At 34.4% G+C, this 18,155-nt stretch overlaps 1 protein-coding gene across 9 annotated transcripts in view; it reads left to right on the top strand.

The window, feature by feature from the left end:
- TUT4 (terminal uridylyl transferase 4) overlaps nucleotides 1-18,155 on the top strand; it is a 108,045-nt gene that overhangs the window by 60,642 nt on the left and 29,248 nt on the right. For all 9 annotated transcript variants that reach the window (XM_033113468.1, XM_033113467.1, XM_033113464.1 and 6 more), the window contains exons 7-14: nucleotides 75-126; nucleotides 2,853-2,922; nucleotides 4,295-4,421; nucleotides 5,663-5,782; nucleotides 5,964-6,176; nucleotides 9,484-9,658; nucleotides 11,875-12,575; nucleotides 15,381-15,531. In XM_033113468.1, the coding sequence (XP_032969359.1) occupies nucleotides 75-126; nucleotides 2,853-2,922; nucleotides 4,295-4,421; nucleotides 5,663-5,782; nucleotides 5,964-6,176; nucleotides 9,484-9,658; nucleotides 11,875-12,575; nucleotides 15,381-15,531 (1,609 nt within the window). The remainder of the gene's footprint in view (nucleotides 1-74; nucleotides 127-2,852; nucleotides 2,923-4,294; nucleotides 4,422-5,662; nucleotides 5,783-5,963; nucleotides 6,177-9,483; nucleotides 9,659-11,874; nucleotides 12,576-15,380; nucleotides 15,532-18,155) is intronic.

The raw sequence follows: 18,155 nt of genomic DNA, 5'->3' as shown, positions 1-18,155 counted from the left end.
AATTGAATTCTCCCTAAAGTTCTGCAACTTGAACTTTGAAATTAGTATATTGATTTAATTTGAAACTTTTTTAGATGAATCATCCAGATCTTCTGATAAAAGTACTTGGGATTTTAAAAAAAAGTGGTGAGTTTCTTTTTAAGTTTGTCTTTCTAAAGAAAATTCTTAAAAGGTATATGTGTTGTGTTGTTTATATGTGCCTAACCAAGTTAAATGAAAACTCCTGGCGTATTTGTGTCATATTACATTTGGACATATACATGTGTTTGTTTAATAGGTGTACAAGAAAATTTATGTGTTGGTTAGATCAAAAGTATTATATTTAGAATTGATACATAAAATCTACTGCCTTTTGGGTACTTTGAATATTATGAGTATTGCTTGTGTAAAAGAAAACAAAACCTATAATCATTGGGAAGTCATTGGTGAGGGAAGATTTAGTGAGTAAATATGTTTTATTAACCTAATTTAATATTTATGTTACATCAAACAAATCATATTTAGTAAACTTTTCATATGTGCCTCATCTGTCTAGATTTCTTTTGATGTAAAAAGGACATTCACATAAATAAAAATACTTTTAAAGTAAAAATTTTTTAAATCACAACTGTCCCAAACTGGGCCCCAGGTCATGTAGTTACCAGGCCCCAGGTCATGTAGTACAATCTGGAATATTATTTTCTTGGTTTTTATTTACTGCTTTTCTTATTGTGAATTAAATGCTCTTAAGAGCTCAGGACCTGGAGTCAGACTCAAGTTTTATTTCTGCCACTTACTGGTTGTATGTTCTTTGATAAATTAATGTTCATACTTCAGTTTTCGCATCTGTAAAGTGGCAATAATACAGTATCTTTTTGATGAGAAGGTTGTAAGGATGAAATGGGTTAAACCATAGCTTAGAAAAGTGCCTAGTATATAGTAACTTCCTATTAAATTTATGTTGCTTTGATTATTATTATCATTGTCAACTTAAATTTTATGAATCAGAAATACCTGGCAACTGAGAAAGACAAATACCATATGATCTCACTTAACATGTGGAATGTAAAGAAAAAAGTAAAGGAACAAACAAAATAGAAACAGACTCAGAGAACAAATTGATGGTTGCCTGAGGAGAGGAGTGTTGATGAAAAAGGTGAAGGGATTAAGAAATACAAATTGGTAGTTACGAAATAGTTACAGGGATAAGTACAGCATGGAGAATGTAGTCAGTGTTGGAGCAACTATATATAGTGCCAGGTGAGTAACCTGAGAAATAACTGCATAAATTATATAAATGTCTAACCACTATACTGTACACCTGAAATTAATATAAAATAATATAGAATATCAATTGTAACTGAAAAAAGTAAATAATTAAATAAAAGTACCTGGCAAAAATATTTACAATTTGGCTGACAAGAGGTAGCTTACCCTTACCTTCTCATTGGCTCTAATATCAGTTCTAAACTTCCTTTCTCTCTCTATCTGCCCCATTAGCTCTCCATTATTTAATAGTGTCTTTTTAGTCATTTTCCTGGGAAATTATTTTTAAGGGATTAATTTGTTCCAGTTTATCTTGTAAAGAGATTTTAATATCATTTTCTTTCTCAATAAACACTTGTCTCTAATTGCACAAAAACTTTAAAGCATATTACAGATAAGAGGTAGATACAGAGCTTTTACAAACTCTTTAGACTCACCTAGCAAAAATATTTTAAATGTTTCTTTTCCATTAAAATACATGAGCAGATCATCTTAAGACACATAACATAGGTTTGCAAAATTGTCAGTTACAAAATTGATTATTCCCTCCTTTATGCCCTCATTGTACTCTATTTTTATTTTTTAAAACTTTTGTTTATTTTAAGAGTGTTTTTCCAGAACCATCAGCATCAAGTCAAGTAGTTGTTTCAATCTAGTTGTGGGGGATGCAGCTGTCTGTGGCCCACGTGGGGTTGAACCGTCAACCTTATTAAGAACACCTTGCTCTAACCGACTGTGCTAACAGGCCGCCCCTCTTTGTACTCTTTAAAGACCTCTTATCCTGTCATCTACAGGATTTATTAGTTTATATGTTTGTTTTCCAAACCCCTATTTGAGCTCTTTGTGTCTTATTCATTGTCATCTACCATGCATACCTCAACTCCTGACATATGAGAATGGACAAATAAATTTGTGAACTTTCCACTGTGCACTCACAGTGGAAAGTTTTTTGAATAAATTAATTATTCTAATAAATACTACTAAGAGATTTTCTTTAAACTTCAAATGAAATGTTAATCCATCTGTTTTTATTTAGATTAGACATTTATGGCATGGGGCCTACCTTGGAGACATAGTGATGGACTTCAGAGTGGAAGTGTGTTTCACCCTTGCTTAGAACCTTTAATTGGGGAGACTCTTCATATGTTTACAGGAAATGGGGCCAGCAGAGTTAGTCTTTTACTTGCATGGATTTTTTAAAAGAACTAAATTGTCAAAACAATTTAAGTTCTCATTTCGTGATTCCTGTGGAAATAGCCCTCAGAAGTAAGTGGTGTCCTCTGTTTGCTGTATTTATGAAGGTTAACTTTGACTAGATTATATGCTTACATGGATATAGTCAAACTTTTAGGGAAGTTAAAACCTGTCTTAAGGTGATTGTAATTTTCAGACAGTATTTGGGACTATGCCTATGGTTTGTGATATACAGCAAATGACACTGAGAGGTAAGAAGAGATTCTGTTCGGTTGATGTTCTTAATGAGAAGAGTGGATTATCCCACAGAAGGAATGAGAGTGATTTTTAGAAGGAAACTTACGTTTACCATAAAGTAGACATTTTAGAGATGTTGACATTAGCTTACTTGTTTTATTTTTTTTCCTTGTTAGTGTTATATGTAGATGTGGAATCTGATTTTCATGCTAAAGTTCCTGTTGTGGTGTGCAAAGATCGGAAAAGGTTGGTAAGAATGAAGAGAAAATGAAGTATTTTTAAAACTAACGACAACATTCAAATATGCAGTGAACATATCCAAGAGAGAAATTTTTTGTTTTAGATTTCTCCTTGGATTAATATGACTAAGCTAGTTTCTATTTATTAAAATAGCAGGATTACTAAAAGCATGTGAACAAGAAATAGAACTACCAGACAGTTAAAAATAAAACACTCCGAAGCAGAACTTTTCATTTTTTTCATCAAGATTATTCACCCAACTGTAATTGAACATTTACTATATATGTTAGGAACCGCTTTGCTGTAGGGATACAGACATGAATAAGAAATAGCCTCTTCTCCAGGAGCTCACAGTCTGTGAGAATCTAGTTTTTAGTTCACTGAAATTGAGTCATTGAAGACTAATCTTGCCTTTCTAGTCAGATGTTTATAGGACTGAGAGAGCAAAGTACCTTTGAAAAAGGAAACTAAAATAATCCTATTTGAGATCAATATGGGAGACATGAAAATAATACAGAAATAATAAAGTTTTCTATTATTATTAACCTGTATATTTTATGTATTAAGATTTTTATATTTTCTTATTCAAAACTAGAAGGATCTATAAAGATCTTCCTTATTTTTTAAATTAGAAAATTGATACCTGAAGGACAACTAGCGATTTGTCCAAATTCACACCATTTAGGGGAAAATCAGAAAATCAGGAGCTATTCAGACTTTTAGTGTTTTTTTCATCACAGTGTGTCAGATTGCCTTTTTGTGCCAACCTCAGATAAATTCTTCTCCCTGGTACCAAAATACCTCTACTACAGTTTTGTTACCCCATTTAAGGTAGCTTCTATTTTCACTTTAAGCATTACTTGTGAGTTAATACATAAATCCTTTCTAATCTCTAATCTGAAAATAGCATATCAATAAAATCATGAAAACTTGGGTAGGAAAAAATTGGAATCGAGAAGTACCAGTAATCAGTTCAGAATTGCTTTTTTTTTGGTTTTATCATGTGCAAAGCAAAAAGAATGAACTAAGAAGGTATGTTGCACTATTTGACATTAACAAGATCAATGTCTTCTCACTCATATAAGTCAGATTTTGGTGAATCATAATGCTGCTTTTGTAATTAATTTCTCATGAACTTAAGTACTAAATGAGATTGAAATTTATTATGAAGTACAAATGAACGTTTCAAACATCTTTATATGGAACTCTAGTGATGGAACTGGTACAGTTTTCAGTTAGCTCTAAGTTTATTAAAACATTTGTTTTTATTATGGCTTCTTAGGTATTAAAATACGGTGATTGGAAAGGGTAGCCACAGAATTTGAAGTATTCTGGTTTTTAAGGTATTAATATAGTGAAATTTGTTTCTTATTCACAGTGGTTTACTTTGTAGAGTGAGTGCAGGAAACGATATGGCATGCCTCACTACTGATTTACTTGCTGCTCTTGGCAAAATGGAACCTGTCTTTATTCCCTTGGTGTTAGCCTTTCGCTATTGGGCTAAGGTGAGTGGAACAGAAGAAAAAAGTACCTAATCTTTAAGGTAACTCAGGCTTTTTCCTGCAGTAACCTGTATCATAAATCATAAAATGTGGGGACAAAATTGTTATGGATATCTGTAGTAAGGTTAAAGTGGATCTAAAGCCAAGTAGACAGGTTTGGGATAAGTTTTGTAGACAGGACTTGGAGAGGTATTGTATATGAGGGTTGAGGGGAATTGAGTAATTGAGAACAACTCCTAAATTTTTGGAAAATACAAAAATGCCAAGTTCTTGGATAGGGAGATGGTTTCTTTAAAATGACATCTGTAAAATCTCCTTAAATTAATTTTCAAATGTGCAATAATATTAATTAGAATTACTAAGTGTTTTTGAAAAGTTGATAAAATGGTCTTAAAGTTAGTATGTGAGAATAAATTGCCAATGGAACTCAGAAAGAGAAGACTAGTGAAGGGGGACCTACTTTACCACTATAAAACTGATTTAGTCAAGTGTATACCATCGGCATAGGAATAGACACAGATCTGTGGAACAAAATAGAAAGCCCAGAAGTACATAAAAGATTATTAATATGAGGCAGAAGTAGAAGCAAGATAAGAAAGTAACATTTTAAAAAGATGTCCACGGTAAAAGTACTATGTATGATATACTTCCATTTAACTAAAACTTATGTACATGTCTTTATATGCAATAAAAAAATAAATGGAAAGATAGTCACCAGTATGCTAATAGGTGTTTTCAGGGTGGTAAGATTACAGGTCATTCCTTACATTTTATATACACATACATACATACATACTTACATGCATACATAGAGTGCCAAAAAAATGTATACACATTTTAAGATTGTAGAAGTATTAAAATTGTAAAACTCAATGTATACTGATAACAAAAGATGAATACAAGTCACATTTGATTTCTGCAATTACAAGAGGTGCTCAAAGTGGTTACCATCAGCGTCCAGACACTTCTGATTATGGCGAACTGCTGCTTGAGCAATGTTGACCAAAGTGTCCACTTGTATACATTTTTTTGGCACCTCCGGTACACACACACACACACACACACACACACACAATTATATATTTACACTTTTTACAATGACTATGATATGGGAAAAAAACTTCCACCTGCCCCAATCATATCCATCTAACCTTACTACAGATATTCTTACTACTTTTATTGTGAGGGGAACAAAAAAATTAAAGAAAGGTAAATGGTGGTTCTTTTTCCCATTCATTTTGCAGTTATGCTATATTGACTCCCAAACTGATGGTGGAATCCCTTCTTACTGTTTTGCTTTAATGGTGATGTTTTTTCTACAACAAAGAAAACCACCTCTTCTTCCTTGTTTACTTGGAAGTTGGGTAAGCATGAGTTTGTGACATATATATATACGTACATATATATATATATATATATATATATATAGTTTGCTCTTGCAGAGTGTTCTGTTCAAACAATTTAAGCTGGAATTCCGGTTTGTCTGTACATCTTTTTTTTTTTTTTAAATAATTTTTACATAATTTGGAATGCCTTTTTGTGTAGATTGACGGCTTTGACCCAAAAAGAATGGATGACTTTCAGCTGAAGGGCATAGTGGAAGAAAAGTTTGTGAAGTGGGAATATAATTCAAGTAGTGCAACTGAAAAAAACTCAATTGCTGAGGAAAACAAAGCTAAGGCAGACCAACCAAAAGATGACACCAAGAAGACAGAAACAGACAACCAAAGTAATGCCATGAAGGAAAAGCATGGCAAAGTAAGCATTTTTTTTTTTTTTTTTGTCTTTTCTATCTGTAGAATTTGTGATGCCTTCAATTGAAGCTATTTTAATAGTAGACTGACTGACTGACTGACCTTGAGTAAGCCTCTTGGCCTCATTTTCTTCATCTGTAACGTGAGGGGTTGATCTGGTTTAGTTTTTCCGTAGGGAGATTCCCTAATGAATTTATAACTCATTTTGGAAGACTTCTATTGTTTGGATCATGTCAGAGTAATTCTTTGTATCTTTTTCATTTAGACAAGGAAAATTTCCTTCAGGAATTGGGCTGTGACCAAAAGTTTAGCGTATGAGAATTATGGTGCCAGACTGGTGGAGAAATAAAGGCCCGAGCACCTTTAGTGGGTGGCTTGCTTATTTAATCAGTCAGCATTCATTTATTAAGGACCTGTTAAGAGCCAGGTATTATCTTGAGTGCTCGAGAACCAAAGTTGAATATCTATGGATTGTGTCCTCCAGTAGCATGTAGTCTACTTCTGAAGTAGGTAGACATACTACTACAGAAATGTGAACATTACTGAAATCATTGCTTATGTAGTTCCCTGAATATATATATGTTCCTGGTTCATTCAACTCTCCCATTTTCCTAGCCTACTTTCCTCTCTTCAAACCACCAATATTCTCAGCTAATGATCTTGCTTGTTACTTCACTGAGAAAGCTGAGACAATCAAAAGAGAATTTCTACACACTCCCCCCACCATCTATCACTGTCTGCACTCACGTATTCTGCCTTGCTGCCTGCTTTTGGAAAGGAACTTCCCGTGTTGCTATCTAAAGTCATTTTCTCCACTTGTGTATTCAGTCCCATCCCTTTTTGTCTATCCAGAACATTGCTCTAGCAATTGCTCTGGCAATTGCTCTAGCAATTCTTCTTTCCCTCCTAAGTTACTAATTTTTGATTCTCTACTGAATCAAACATGCTTTTATCTCTCCCATTTTAAAGAAGAATCTCAGCCCTTCTCTTCCCAACTATTCTTTTGCTCCTTTCTGCAGTAAAACTATTTGAAAGAATTATCTATATTCACTATTTTCAATTTCTTTGTTTCCTCTTAACTCATTCTAATCAGGCTTCGACCCCATCAATCTGCAAAACTTGTATCATCATATCAGTATCTTCCACATTGCTAAATCTAATGATCATTTCTCAATTTTTATCTTTTTTGACTTACCAGCAACATTTGCCAATTGATTATTTCCTTCTCTGAAAAATTTCTTAACTTCACTTTCAGGACACCGTACCCATGGCTGATTATTCCTTCTTGGTTTCCTTTGCTGGTTCAGCCTTTAATGTTGGAGTGCTCCAAGGCTCCACCCCCTTTTTCTTTATCTACACTATCTTGGTGATCTCATGCAATCCTGTGGATTTTAAGTACCATCTGTATGATGATGATTCCCCAATTAAATCTTCAGCCAAATTTCTCTCCTGAACGCTATAATTTTATCTCCAATTGCCTATATAACATCTCTACTTAGATGTGTAATAGATGTCTTAAACTTAATGAACCTAAAACTGAACTCCTGGTTTTCTCCTTGCTCCACACGTAGTTTTCTCATCTCATTTGATGGTACTACATCGTTTCAGTTGCTCAGTCAAAAACATTGGGGTCATCCTTTACTTATCTCTTTCATACCTTATATCAAGTCTGTCAGGAAATTCTGTCATTTCTACTTCATATATGTCCAGAATTTGACCACGTCTCACTACCCCCGTTGTTAACCATCTTTGTTCTAGCCACCATCATCTCTGGCCTGGATTAATACCATAGTGTAATGGTAAGTTTCCTGCATCTACCTTTGTCCCTTGTAGTCTATTCTCAACACAATAATCAGAATGGTTCTTCCAAAAGTTAAGTCAGATTATGCCCTTTCCCCTCCTCACACTCAAAACGCTTCAGTTGCTCCTCACTTAAATGTAGAATTAAATGTAGTTCTTACTGACTAGTTCTCTGTTTTCCTCTTCTTCCCCTTTCTCTACCACACTGGGTTTCTTAGTTTTGTTTTTAAAGCTAGTCACACTCCTACTGGAGTGTGTTTGCTGTTTCCTATTCCTAGACCACTTCACTCTTCTCCAAATCATACCTTCTCATCAAGTCTTATCCTGACCACTCTATTTAACATTGTAACTGTCTCCTGCTCCCATGCTCCCATCCCCTTTACTAAACCAACTCAACTTTTTCTTATTTCCACAGAAGTTTTCTTCTAACTTAACTATGAATTTACTTGTGAAGTTTGTTATTTTGTTCTTCCCTGGAACGTAAGCTCCACTAAGGGAGGGATGTTTGTTTTGTTTTCTAATGGATCTATCCCAAGTGCCTGGCACATAGTAGACACTCAGTTAATAGTTACAGAATTGAATTGAATTCATGTCTTTATGCTCCCGAGTGGTCACTGTTAGCTAGTCTTTATCTCATAGCTTATTCCTTTAGAATTCAGGTATTATCTCTTCTGTTATGCCTCCCATCACTACCACCAACACTGCATTAGAGGCCCAATTTACCACGTAGCCTTTACTGTAATTGCTAAATTGTCTCTTCCTCTCCTAATAGTTCATGAAGTGGGATCTTACCTTATTTGAGTGGCATTAGGCAATAGTGATTAGCAACATGGATGCGGTAACCAGGTGCTCCTGAGTCAAATTGTTGTCCTATAGTATCTCCTTCATAGAGTTGTTAGAATTAATATTATTACATGCTCAGCATTTAGAAGAATGAATGACGCATGGTGAGCATCATGTGTAGGAGCTCTCAGTTTTTTATATCCCCAGCACAATGCCAGGCACATAGTAGGTTCTAACTAAATGTTTGCCAAATGAAGGAATTAGCCAAATGAAGGCATTTACTTAGATTGTAGAAGTAATTACTGCAGTGAGGAGCTGTAGTGGTCCTTATGCAGTGGTTTGCAACCTTGGCTACACATGAGAAACACTTAAGGAGCTTTAAAAATTCCAACACCCAGTCGATGCCCAGGTCAGTTAAATCAGAATGTTGGGAAGGGTATGGGAGGTGGGAGTGGTGTATAACCCAGATATTAGTGTATTTCAGTATTCCCACTGTGATTCTAATGTGCAGCCATGGTTGAGAATTGCTGGTTTAGTGGAAAGAACAAAAATTCTAGGAGTCAGTAAACTAGGACTCTGTTACCAGCTATGCCAGAAACTATTTTTTGGCAAGTTACCCCTTTATGCCTCAGTTTTTGAAAAGATGATCTCTCAGGTTTTTTTAAACTGAAAATTAGATAGTTCTAGTTTTGTGAAGCTTAAATAAAAAAATATGTTTTCTTTTCCAGTCTACTTTAACATTGGAAACACCACATCAGGTATCCCTGGGACAATTATGGTTAGAGCTGCTAAAATTTTACACACTGGATTTTGCTTTGGAGGAATATGTGATATGTGTACGGATAAAAGATATTTTAACAAGAGAAAACAAAAACTGGCCTAAGAGGCGAATAGCCATTGAAGGTGAGATGATAGTTATATTTCATTTGGAGAATATTTTTTTGTGTGTCACTCATCATCTGTTTCTAATACAGTATTATAAATTCTGTCCTTTGTAGCGCTACATATGCCATTAGGTTGCCATTATATATTTTAGATAAATTCTTTATCAAGTCTGTTATAGGATTAATACTTATTTAAAGGTTTCCAATCTGTAAATATTATATTAGTTAGGGTTATTAGCTTATTTACATGCCTTTATTTTAATTTCTAATTATGAAAAAATGTTAAATATAGAAAAATAGAATAATTTTATGAATACTATAAGATCTTTTTGAATAAATTTGTGTCATGAAATTATGTTAAAGTATAATTTTAAAATCCAAATTTTTATTGTCTTCTAAAGCACCTTATCTGTTAAATGTGACTAAGCTAAAGAAAAAAGAACAATTGATGTTGACAAATAAGGTTTCATATCAAATTCCAAGAACATTTAAGATCTTTAGCAATACAGAAACTACCGTGTTTCTCTGAAAATAAGACCTACCTGGACAATCAGCTCTAATGCATCTTTTGGAGCAAAAATTAATGTAAGACCCTATCTTATTTTACTACAATATAATACCTGGTCTTATATAATATAACACTGGCTCTTATATTAATTTTTGCTCCAAAAGACCCATTAGAGATGATTGTCCGGCTAGGTCTTATTTTCGGGGAAACGCGGTAATAGAATGATTTCTAAATTCTTAATCAAAAATTTAAATTCCCCTCACTTTATAGATAGGAAGTTGAATTTCTGTCCATCATTTTAGTCTGTTAGGGGTGTCCAAACTGCGGCCCGCAATCCATTTTTTATTGGCCCACAGCAAATTCCAAAAATATATTTAGTTTACTTAAATAAACCAGGTGAGGCAATAGGGAGTGGCCCGGCTGTTTGTGTACCACATATGGCCCTTGGTGAAAAACGTTGAAAAAAGTTTGGACACCCCTGGTTTAGACTATTCTTCTGTTCATTTAGTCTTCTGCTGGCCTTCTCTACTGTGAATTGGACCCACAAATTTCTCATATACTCACAAGCATGTACTCACATCTTGTACTCTTATATATAGTAAATAACGCACATGAAACCTATAGCTGTCATAATTTCTCTTTCTTTTTCTTTTAGCAAGGGAAAGAGGCTAGAAAAAGTTTTTAAAGCCTGGATTTAGATAACAGCAAAAAGTAGTAACAGATGTCTCAACCATGACAATCTAAAGCCTGGCCTATTAATCCTTTTACTTAATGATCTTCAGTAGTGGAGAAAATTTGTAGTCTTTTGGGTGTTACTGTTATTTTTCCCTTGGGGCATATTTGTATTTAAGGCTTATAAAGTCCAAAAAGCCATAAATATTTTTAGAAGTCTGAGTTGATGCAAGCCTTTTCAGCATAACCATTTTAGATAGCATCAAAATCTAAATTTTGGTTTAATTTTCACTTTCTTTGGTCTCTTTTTGCTTTTCTCTATTCTCTAATTTTTGTTTTTAATTTTTTATGGGGAGTATTAGGGAACAGTGTGCTTCTCCTGGGCCCATCAGCTCTAAGTCATTATCCCTCATTCTAATTGTGGAGGGTGCAGCTCAGCTCCAAGTCCAGTCGCCGTTTTCAATCTTAGTTGCAGGGGACACAGCCCACCATCCCGTGTGGGAATTGAACCGGCAACCCTGTTGTTCAGAGTTCGCGCTCTAATCAACTGAGCCATCTATTCGCCCCTCATTTCTGTAATTTTCTGTTTTCACTAAAGTTAAATCTGAAAAACAGTATTTTTTTAAGTTGAAACTTTGAGAGTCTTAGGTTATATTTTATTTGTTTAAATTGCAAGGAATATGTAACTGAAGAATACTATCACGAGATGAGCTTGAAAAATTTCATTCAGTGACAGTATAGGGAGGCTTATTGGCATGCCTTTTTCTAGTAATTTCATCATTGAAACTATAGTTACTGAGTTGGGCTCCTCAGCCATTGTCTCATTAATTACCTTATTAATTTTTTTTCTCTTTTCCTTTTAGTTTTTTATTTTATGGAAGAAACAAAGGAAAAGATGTTGCTATTGTATTTCTCATTGGGGCTTTAGAAAAACTTTTGGAAAATGTACTCTGCTGACAATCTAGCAGTTAAGATCTGTTTGTATAAGATTGGAAATGTAGTTTGTTAGTATATACTTAGCTACTAACTTTTTTTTTTTTTTTTTTTTTTACTAGATCCATTTTCAATCAAGAGGAATGTTGCACGGAGCTTAAACAGCCAGCTTGTTTATGAATATGTTGTAGAGAGATTCAGGGCAGCTTATCGGTATTTTGCCTGTCCTCAAAGGAAGGGTGCAAATAAATCTACAGTGGATTCCATGAAGAGAGAGAAAGGGAAGATAAGCAATAAGAAGCTAGTGAAGTCTGACAATATGGCATCTAATTGTTGCATTCAACTTGGGGGAAGCACGGAAAAAATAAATGCAGAAAGAGGTCATCCTGATAGATATAATGAAATGGAATGTACATCACAGAGATGTATTACTGAAGATGATAATTTGTTGGTAAATGAGCCAGTTTTGGCCGAACATGGACAGGAATCTTCATCTCTTTCTACCAGTGAAAGCAGTGAATTAGAGCCAAAATCAGTGAAGAAACAGTATGATTTAGCGCCTTCAGAGACTTGTTTAAAAAAGGAGCTCAGCCAATGTAATTGCATTGATTATAAGTCCCCTGACCCAAATGAGTCTGATGGTACAGACTGCAGGTCAAATTTAGAAACAGAGAGTTCACATCAGATTGCGTGCACCGACACACCTGCTACCTCTTGCAACTGCAAAGCTACAGAAGATGCTTCTGACCTTAATGTTGATGATAAACACCCCACCCAGGAATTATATTATGTGTTTGATAAGTTTATTTTAACCTCTGGCAAGGTAGGCTACAGTTTGTAAAGAATCTGGAAGATTTTGTGGTTGTATGACTATAGTTTTTAGATTCGGAAATGTAAAAATAGCTTCTATAATAGTAGACAATTTTTTTGGAATGATATTTTGATGTATATTTTAATTTTACTCACTGCGTTTTGTTAATAGTTGCCTTTACAAAATGTATATAAAACTCCAAAAGGTTTCAGCATCCTATTACTAGCTGGTTTGCTTCATTTTCTCATATATGAAAAGATTATTCAGCTATTTTATGAAAATCAGTTTGGCAAAGGCAACATATATTTTAAATTTTGCTTATTTTTTTTAATAACAATGGTTATTTTTTTCAACAAATGAGAGTACAGGGCTTGTAAACTAATAGTATTCTAGTTTAAAGATTTTTTTGTTAGTTTTTTTTTTAGTAGGGAATAGGGTGGTTGGGGACGGTGAGTGTAAACTTGGTAAAGATAGTTGAGTAAAAGCAGGAACCAAAAAAGTGAAGAATCCAGACTCTGTTTCTGCTATTGAGCTTCACTTTGGATTTTGGCATGTCTCTTACAAATTATGGGAGTCTTAACTTTTCTACTTTTAAAATAGCCGAGTCTGAACTTTAACTTGATAAATTATAGAAAATAAAATACCCAAATGAACAGAAAATAAGCAACAGTCTGTTAACTTTCATAAAAGAAAGTTTTAGCTAAGTCACATTGCTTCAAGTGCAGTATATATAACTGAAAATATTATCAGCACCCCACGTGAAAAAGTGATTATATAGGTCATGTGTAAGCCAAGTGGAATATTTAAAAAAAAAAAACAAACCAACTGGAAAACCATCCAGTTATATTGTTTTATCAATAATTCCTTATTGACAGCTTTAACTTTTTTTAACCTAATGACTAAGCTATCTTTATTTTTCGTAAGGATAAATCTATTGCATTTTGTTTTGGTTGCAGTATTTAGGGCATATGGACTATTGAAGGATGAAATAAATGGAAGATTTGTTGAAAAGCCTTTTAGATAACTACAGTTAGCATTTCTTCTACTTTATACTTTTTTTTTTCTCCTGGAAATCTATGTTAGGTTAACTATTTCTCCAATTTTAATTTTTTTCTAGTTATCTGTAACATTTCTAGAATTTTCTGATAATATGTTAAAAAAAAAAAGTTTTCAAAAGCCGGTACAAATTATTATGGTACTGTTAATTAGCCCACAGCACAGCAGTCCCACAAATAGAAGTTTCTGTGTATAATTTGCATCACAGTTAATGAATAGGTAAATGTCCAGGCTAACCCTGGAGGGAGAAGCAAACTCTAGGATCTAGCTGTATTATAGTAAAGAAAAGAGTAGTGCTTTTCCTTAACCATATGTTGTTTTTTTCTCAAGTAGATGGGATAAATTTTTACTCTTTTAGTTACTTGGTAGTGCATTGAAATACATTTAAAATGGTGGTATAGGGTTTGAAGTTAAGTTTGTGGCTATTGTATAAGAGTGGTTCCTTGTATGAAGCTAATTTATTTTTAGAGTTCAGCTTTACAGTTTGGTTTCTTGAGTACCATGCTAATGTAATAAATTGAACCAACTAGGCAAGCAAGGGTTCTGTAATTGGTTCTGAAGATAGAAAATGTGTAGAGTGAAATGAAAGGTATGTCTTGAAATTTCTTTATACAGTCATGCACCGTATAATGATGTTTCCATCAACAATGGACTACATATATGATGGTCCCATAGATTATAATGGAATGTAAGCAAAACGTTTATTTTTGATGTTGAAAGAAAAGGTTGGACTCGATTACAGTGTTGAATTTACTGTTAGCTTTGGATGGTTTAAATAGATGACGAGGCTCCACTTGTTGTCTACCAACTGTGTGCCTGCCCCCTCATGGGGCAGGAATTAGTGAGGGAGTGAGCTGTGGAGGGGGCAGCCTGGAGCTGCCTGCGCCAACCCATGCACACACACTCATACATGCACACCCACTTACCTCCTCTCTCTCTTTATCTCTTCCCTCCTAGTCTGCTGTCCCTGTCCCATTTCCCCCTCTTTTCCCCTCCCCCTCTTATTATTTCTCATCTCAAGCTTTATCTCTCTGGGTCTCTTTGAATCACTGCTAGCCCTTTCTCCTGCCTCCTTCTGATGTCTGCTTTCCCTCCAACGGTGTCTCCATCCACAGCTCTCCCCCGCCTCCTCCCTGCGCGGCGCGCGTGCGCACACTATATTTTTTACACTGTATTTTTACTATACAAATACCAGTATGTTAGTTACATTGCCTACAGTGTTCAGTATAGTAACGCACTGTACAGGTCTGTAGCCTAGGAGCAATAGGCTATACCATATAGCGTAGGTGTAGAGTAGGCTATACCATCTAGGTTTGTATAAGTACACTCTGTGATGTTTGCAAAACCATGAAATCGCCCGATGGTACATTTCTCAGAACATATTCCTATTGTTAAGTGACATATGACTGTAATCTACTTTGTTAAAGATCTGAGTAGATTGAAATGTAGTGCATGTATTTCATTTGGGGGGGTGATCAAACTGTTGTATTAACCCTTACTTTTTGCATCTCCTGGTACATCTTCAGGTAAAGCTAATTCTTAATATTATTTTAGTGGGAAAGAAAGTTAAAGTGGTTGGCTCAAAATATGTTTTTTTACATTTAACACAGCATTTCATTAACATGTGGTTCCCCCCCCCCCCCGAAAGCATAGGTTATCAGAACTGTTACATAAAATATTCTTTTGGGATCTGCTTTCTAAGTAATAATGAAGTCCCTCAATAGTTTATTAGATTAGATTAATTTTTTTACCTTTGTATAGCCACCAACGATAGTATGCAGCATCTGCAAAAAGGATGGCCATTCAAAAAATGATTGCCCGGAGGATTTCAGGAAAATTGATCTAAAACCTCTACCACCAATGACAAATCGATTTCGGGAAATACTTGATTTAGTATGTAAAAGATGTTTTGGTAAGTCTTTTACTAATATAACTACTGAGACTAGATACTTTTTTATAATTTGAGTATTTATTTATTTTCTTTCTTATTTTTTAAAAACAGTTTGCTAATATTTGTTTTGGTAGAAGTTTTTAAATAGTTTAGAGACCCAACTACATATATTTATGAAATGCCTACTATGTTTGGGCCACTGTTATAAATGCCAAGGGGATTACAGAGTCCATATGTGTTCCTTAATTAAACTTAAATAAAATGAAAAATTAAGTTCCTTAGTTATACTGGCTACATCCACTGGGATAGATCAGAGGAATTGGAATTAATGATGTGGCATTTGATTTGGATCTTGAACTGCATTTTCAGATACAGGAGATTATGAATAAAAGCTTAGGGTGTTTAATTTGTTTGGGAGAGTAATTGCCTTAGATTTGGTAGAGTGTAAGAAAAGCAATAGAAGGAGATAAGGCTATAAAGATATTTTGGGGAAAGCCTTACATATTTTATGCAGCAAACATTTATGGTATACCTGGGATAAACCTTCACTCAGCAAACATTTTTTAATTACTTGCTATGTCCCAGGTAAGATAAAATTTCCCATGTAATATTTAGTGTCCCATTGTAATCCCTCCCTCCTACCCTTCCCTATCTCCACCTCCTGCCTGGCAACCACTTATGTTTTTTGTTACTATAGATTAGTTTGCATTTTCTAGAGTTCTATATACATAGAATCACATAGCATACACTTTCCTTTGGTGGAGGGAGAGCATCTGGCTTCTTTCACTTAATAGCATAATTATTTTGAGATACATCCATATTGTATCGATGGTTTATTTATTTTTATTGCTGAGTTATTTTCCATTGTATGGATGTGCCACAATTTATTTACCATTCACTTGTTGATGAATGTTTGATTTCTTTCTAAATTTTGGTGATTATAAATAAATCTGCAGTGCACTTTAACGTGTAGGTCTGGGTATGGACATATGCGTTAATTTCTCTTGGGTAAATACCTGGAGGCTGAATGGCTAGATCATGGGACAGTTTTTTTAGCAGCTTTATTAAGGTATAATTCACTACGTTTGTTTTTAATTTATTCATTTATCTCAATATGGACTCATGGATGTTTTTATACTTTGGGTTTTAATCCAGGATCAGTTTACTTTGTTGCTCAAATTGTTCCATATTTGGCTATTGAAATATCTTTCAGTTGGTTCATGTGACCCTTTGATAAACCCTTGTCACTGTATTTTGTTTTTTAGCACTTCTTTACTTTCTGGCATTACAAGATGCTCCAGGCTCATCATATATGTATTTCCTGCCTCGGTCCTAGAATTAGACATTTCTCCAAAGAGCCCTGGTTCCTTTTATTGGAGAATGGTATTAGAAACCAAGATCTGGATTCTAGGGTGCTTGTTACTACTGGATGGTGTTGATTCTAGGCCCTCTCTGAGCAAGAAAATTTGTGTGTGTGTACTAACCCATATATAAACATATATCTATAAATATTTCTCTGTGATAGTCTTACGTATGTTAAGCTAAACATGACTTTGTACTGATGTCTCCAATTCTAATACATTACCACATGGCTCATTCTAGCCTCTTCTCCCTACCTCTCTCCAAAAGTGAGAAATCTTGCTCCCACTCCCACTGTCTGCCATTCGTTTAATTGTTCCATTTAAGTACATTTCTTTAGCATTATCAAAATTGTTATCCTGTACCTCTGTGGGAAACGTTATCAATTAGAGTACAGTGCTTATGTGCAGTTCCACCCTTAGATTTATAGACTCCACTCATTTTCGAAGTAACTTAGGTTAGCACCTTCCCCCCACTCCTTTGAGTGAAGTCGTTTTATACATTTATAATAGATTCTTTAGTTACAGCTTGCATACCATTGTGAGATTTCCCGACCTCCTAGATGACTTTTTAAAATTTGTATGCCATAAAGTTCACACTTCGTGCTGCAGAGGTCTGTGGGATTTGACAAGTGCATCATTTCAGGTGCCATTGGAGTATTATACAGAATAGTTTTATCACTCAAAAAAAGGGAAAAAATAACTTGTATTTCAGCTATTCAGTGTGCAAACACTGATGCTACATTTGTTTTTCAAAAGCTGAATAGTAGTTTAATTCATTACAGTAAATTACTGCTTTGTTCCCATTACTGTTTTAACTCTTGGGGATGAGTCTAGAGGAAGAAATGGGGGGCAAAAAGACTTCTTATGGAATATGTGGTCTTATTTGGAAAAACAAGATGAATATAAATGAAATAACTAGAAAACTGAAAGACTTTATAAACTAAACTGGCAAGCAATTTGGAGAAATAAGGGAATTCAGTTAAGGAGAAGTCTTTGAAGGCTGTAGGTAAAGCAGCTTATAAGGAAGATGTGAATCCTGACCAGGCATTTGTGGCGACTGTTAGGTTTGAATGGGTCAGGTGCCTAGTGTAACAATATGAGTATAGTTTTAATAGGAGGGAAAAACAAGAATATATATGAGAGACAGTGGAATGTCGGAAGAAAACTATTAAATAATTTGTAGAAGTAACTATATTTTGAGATGTAAGGAAAATGAACATGTAAAATGTATATAGATCTATAAAAAATTTGTTTTTGCTGTTCTGTTTCCTTTCCCAGTAACAT

Source organism: Rhinolophus ferrumequinum, chromosome 9, assembly GCF_004115265.2.
Source record: "Rhinolophus ferrumequinum isolate MPI-CBG mRhiFer1 chromosome 9, mRhiFer1_v1.p, whole genome shotgun sequence".
In the NCBI taxonomy this organism is placed as follows: domain Eukaryota; kingdom Metazoa; phylum Chordata; class Mammalia; order Chiroptera; family Rhinolophidae; genus Rhinolophus; species Rhinolophus ferrumequinum.
The sequence above is the reverse complement of the archived record's forward strand: the minus strand, read 5'-3'. Positions and strand labels throughout refer to the sequence as shown.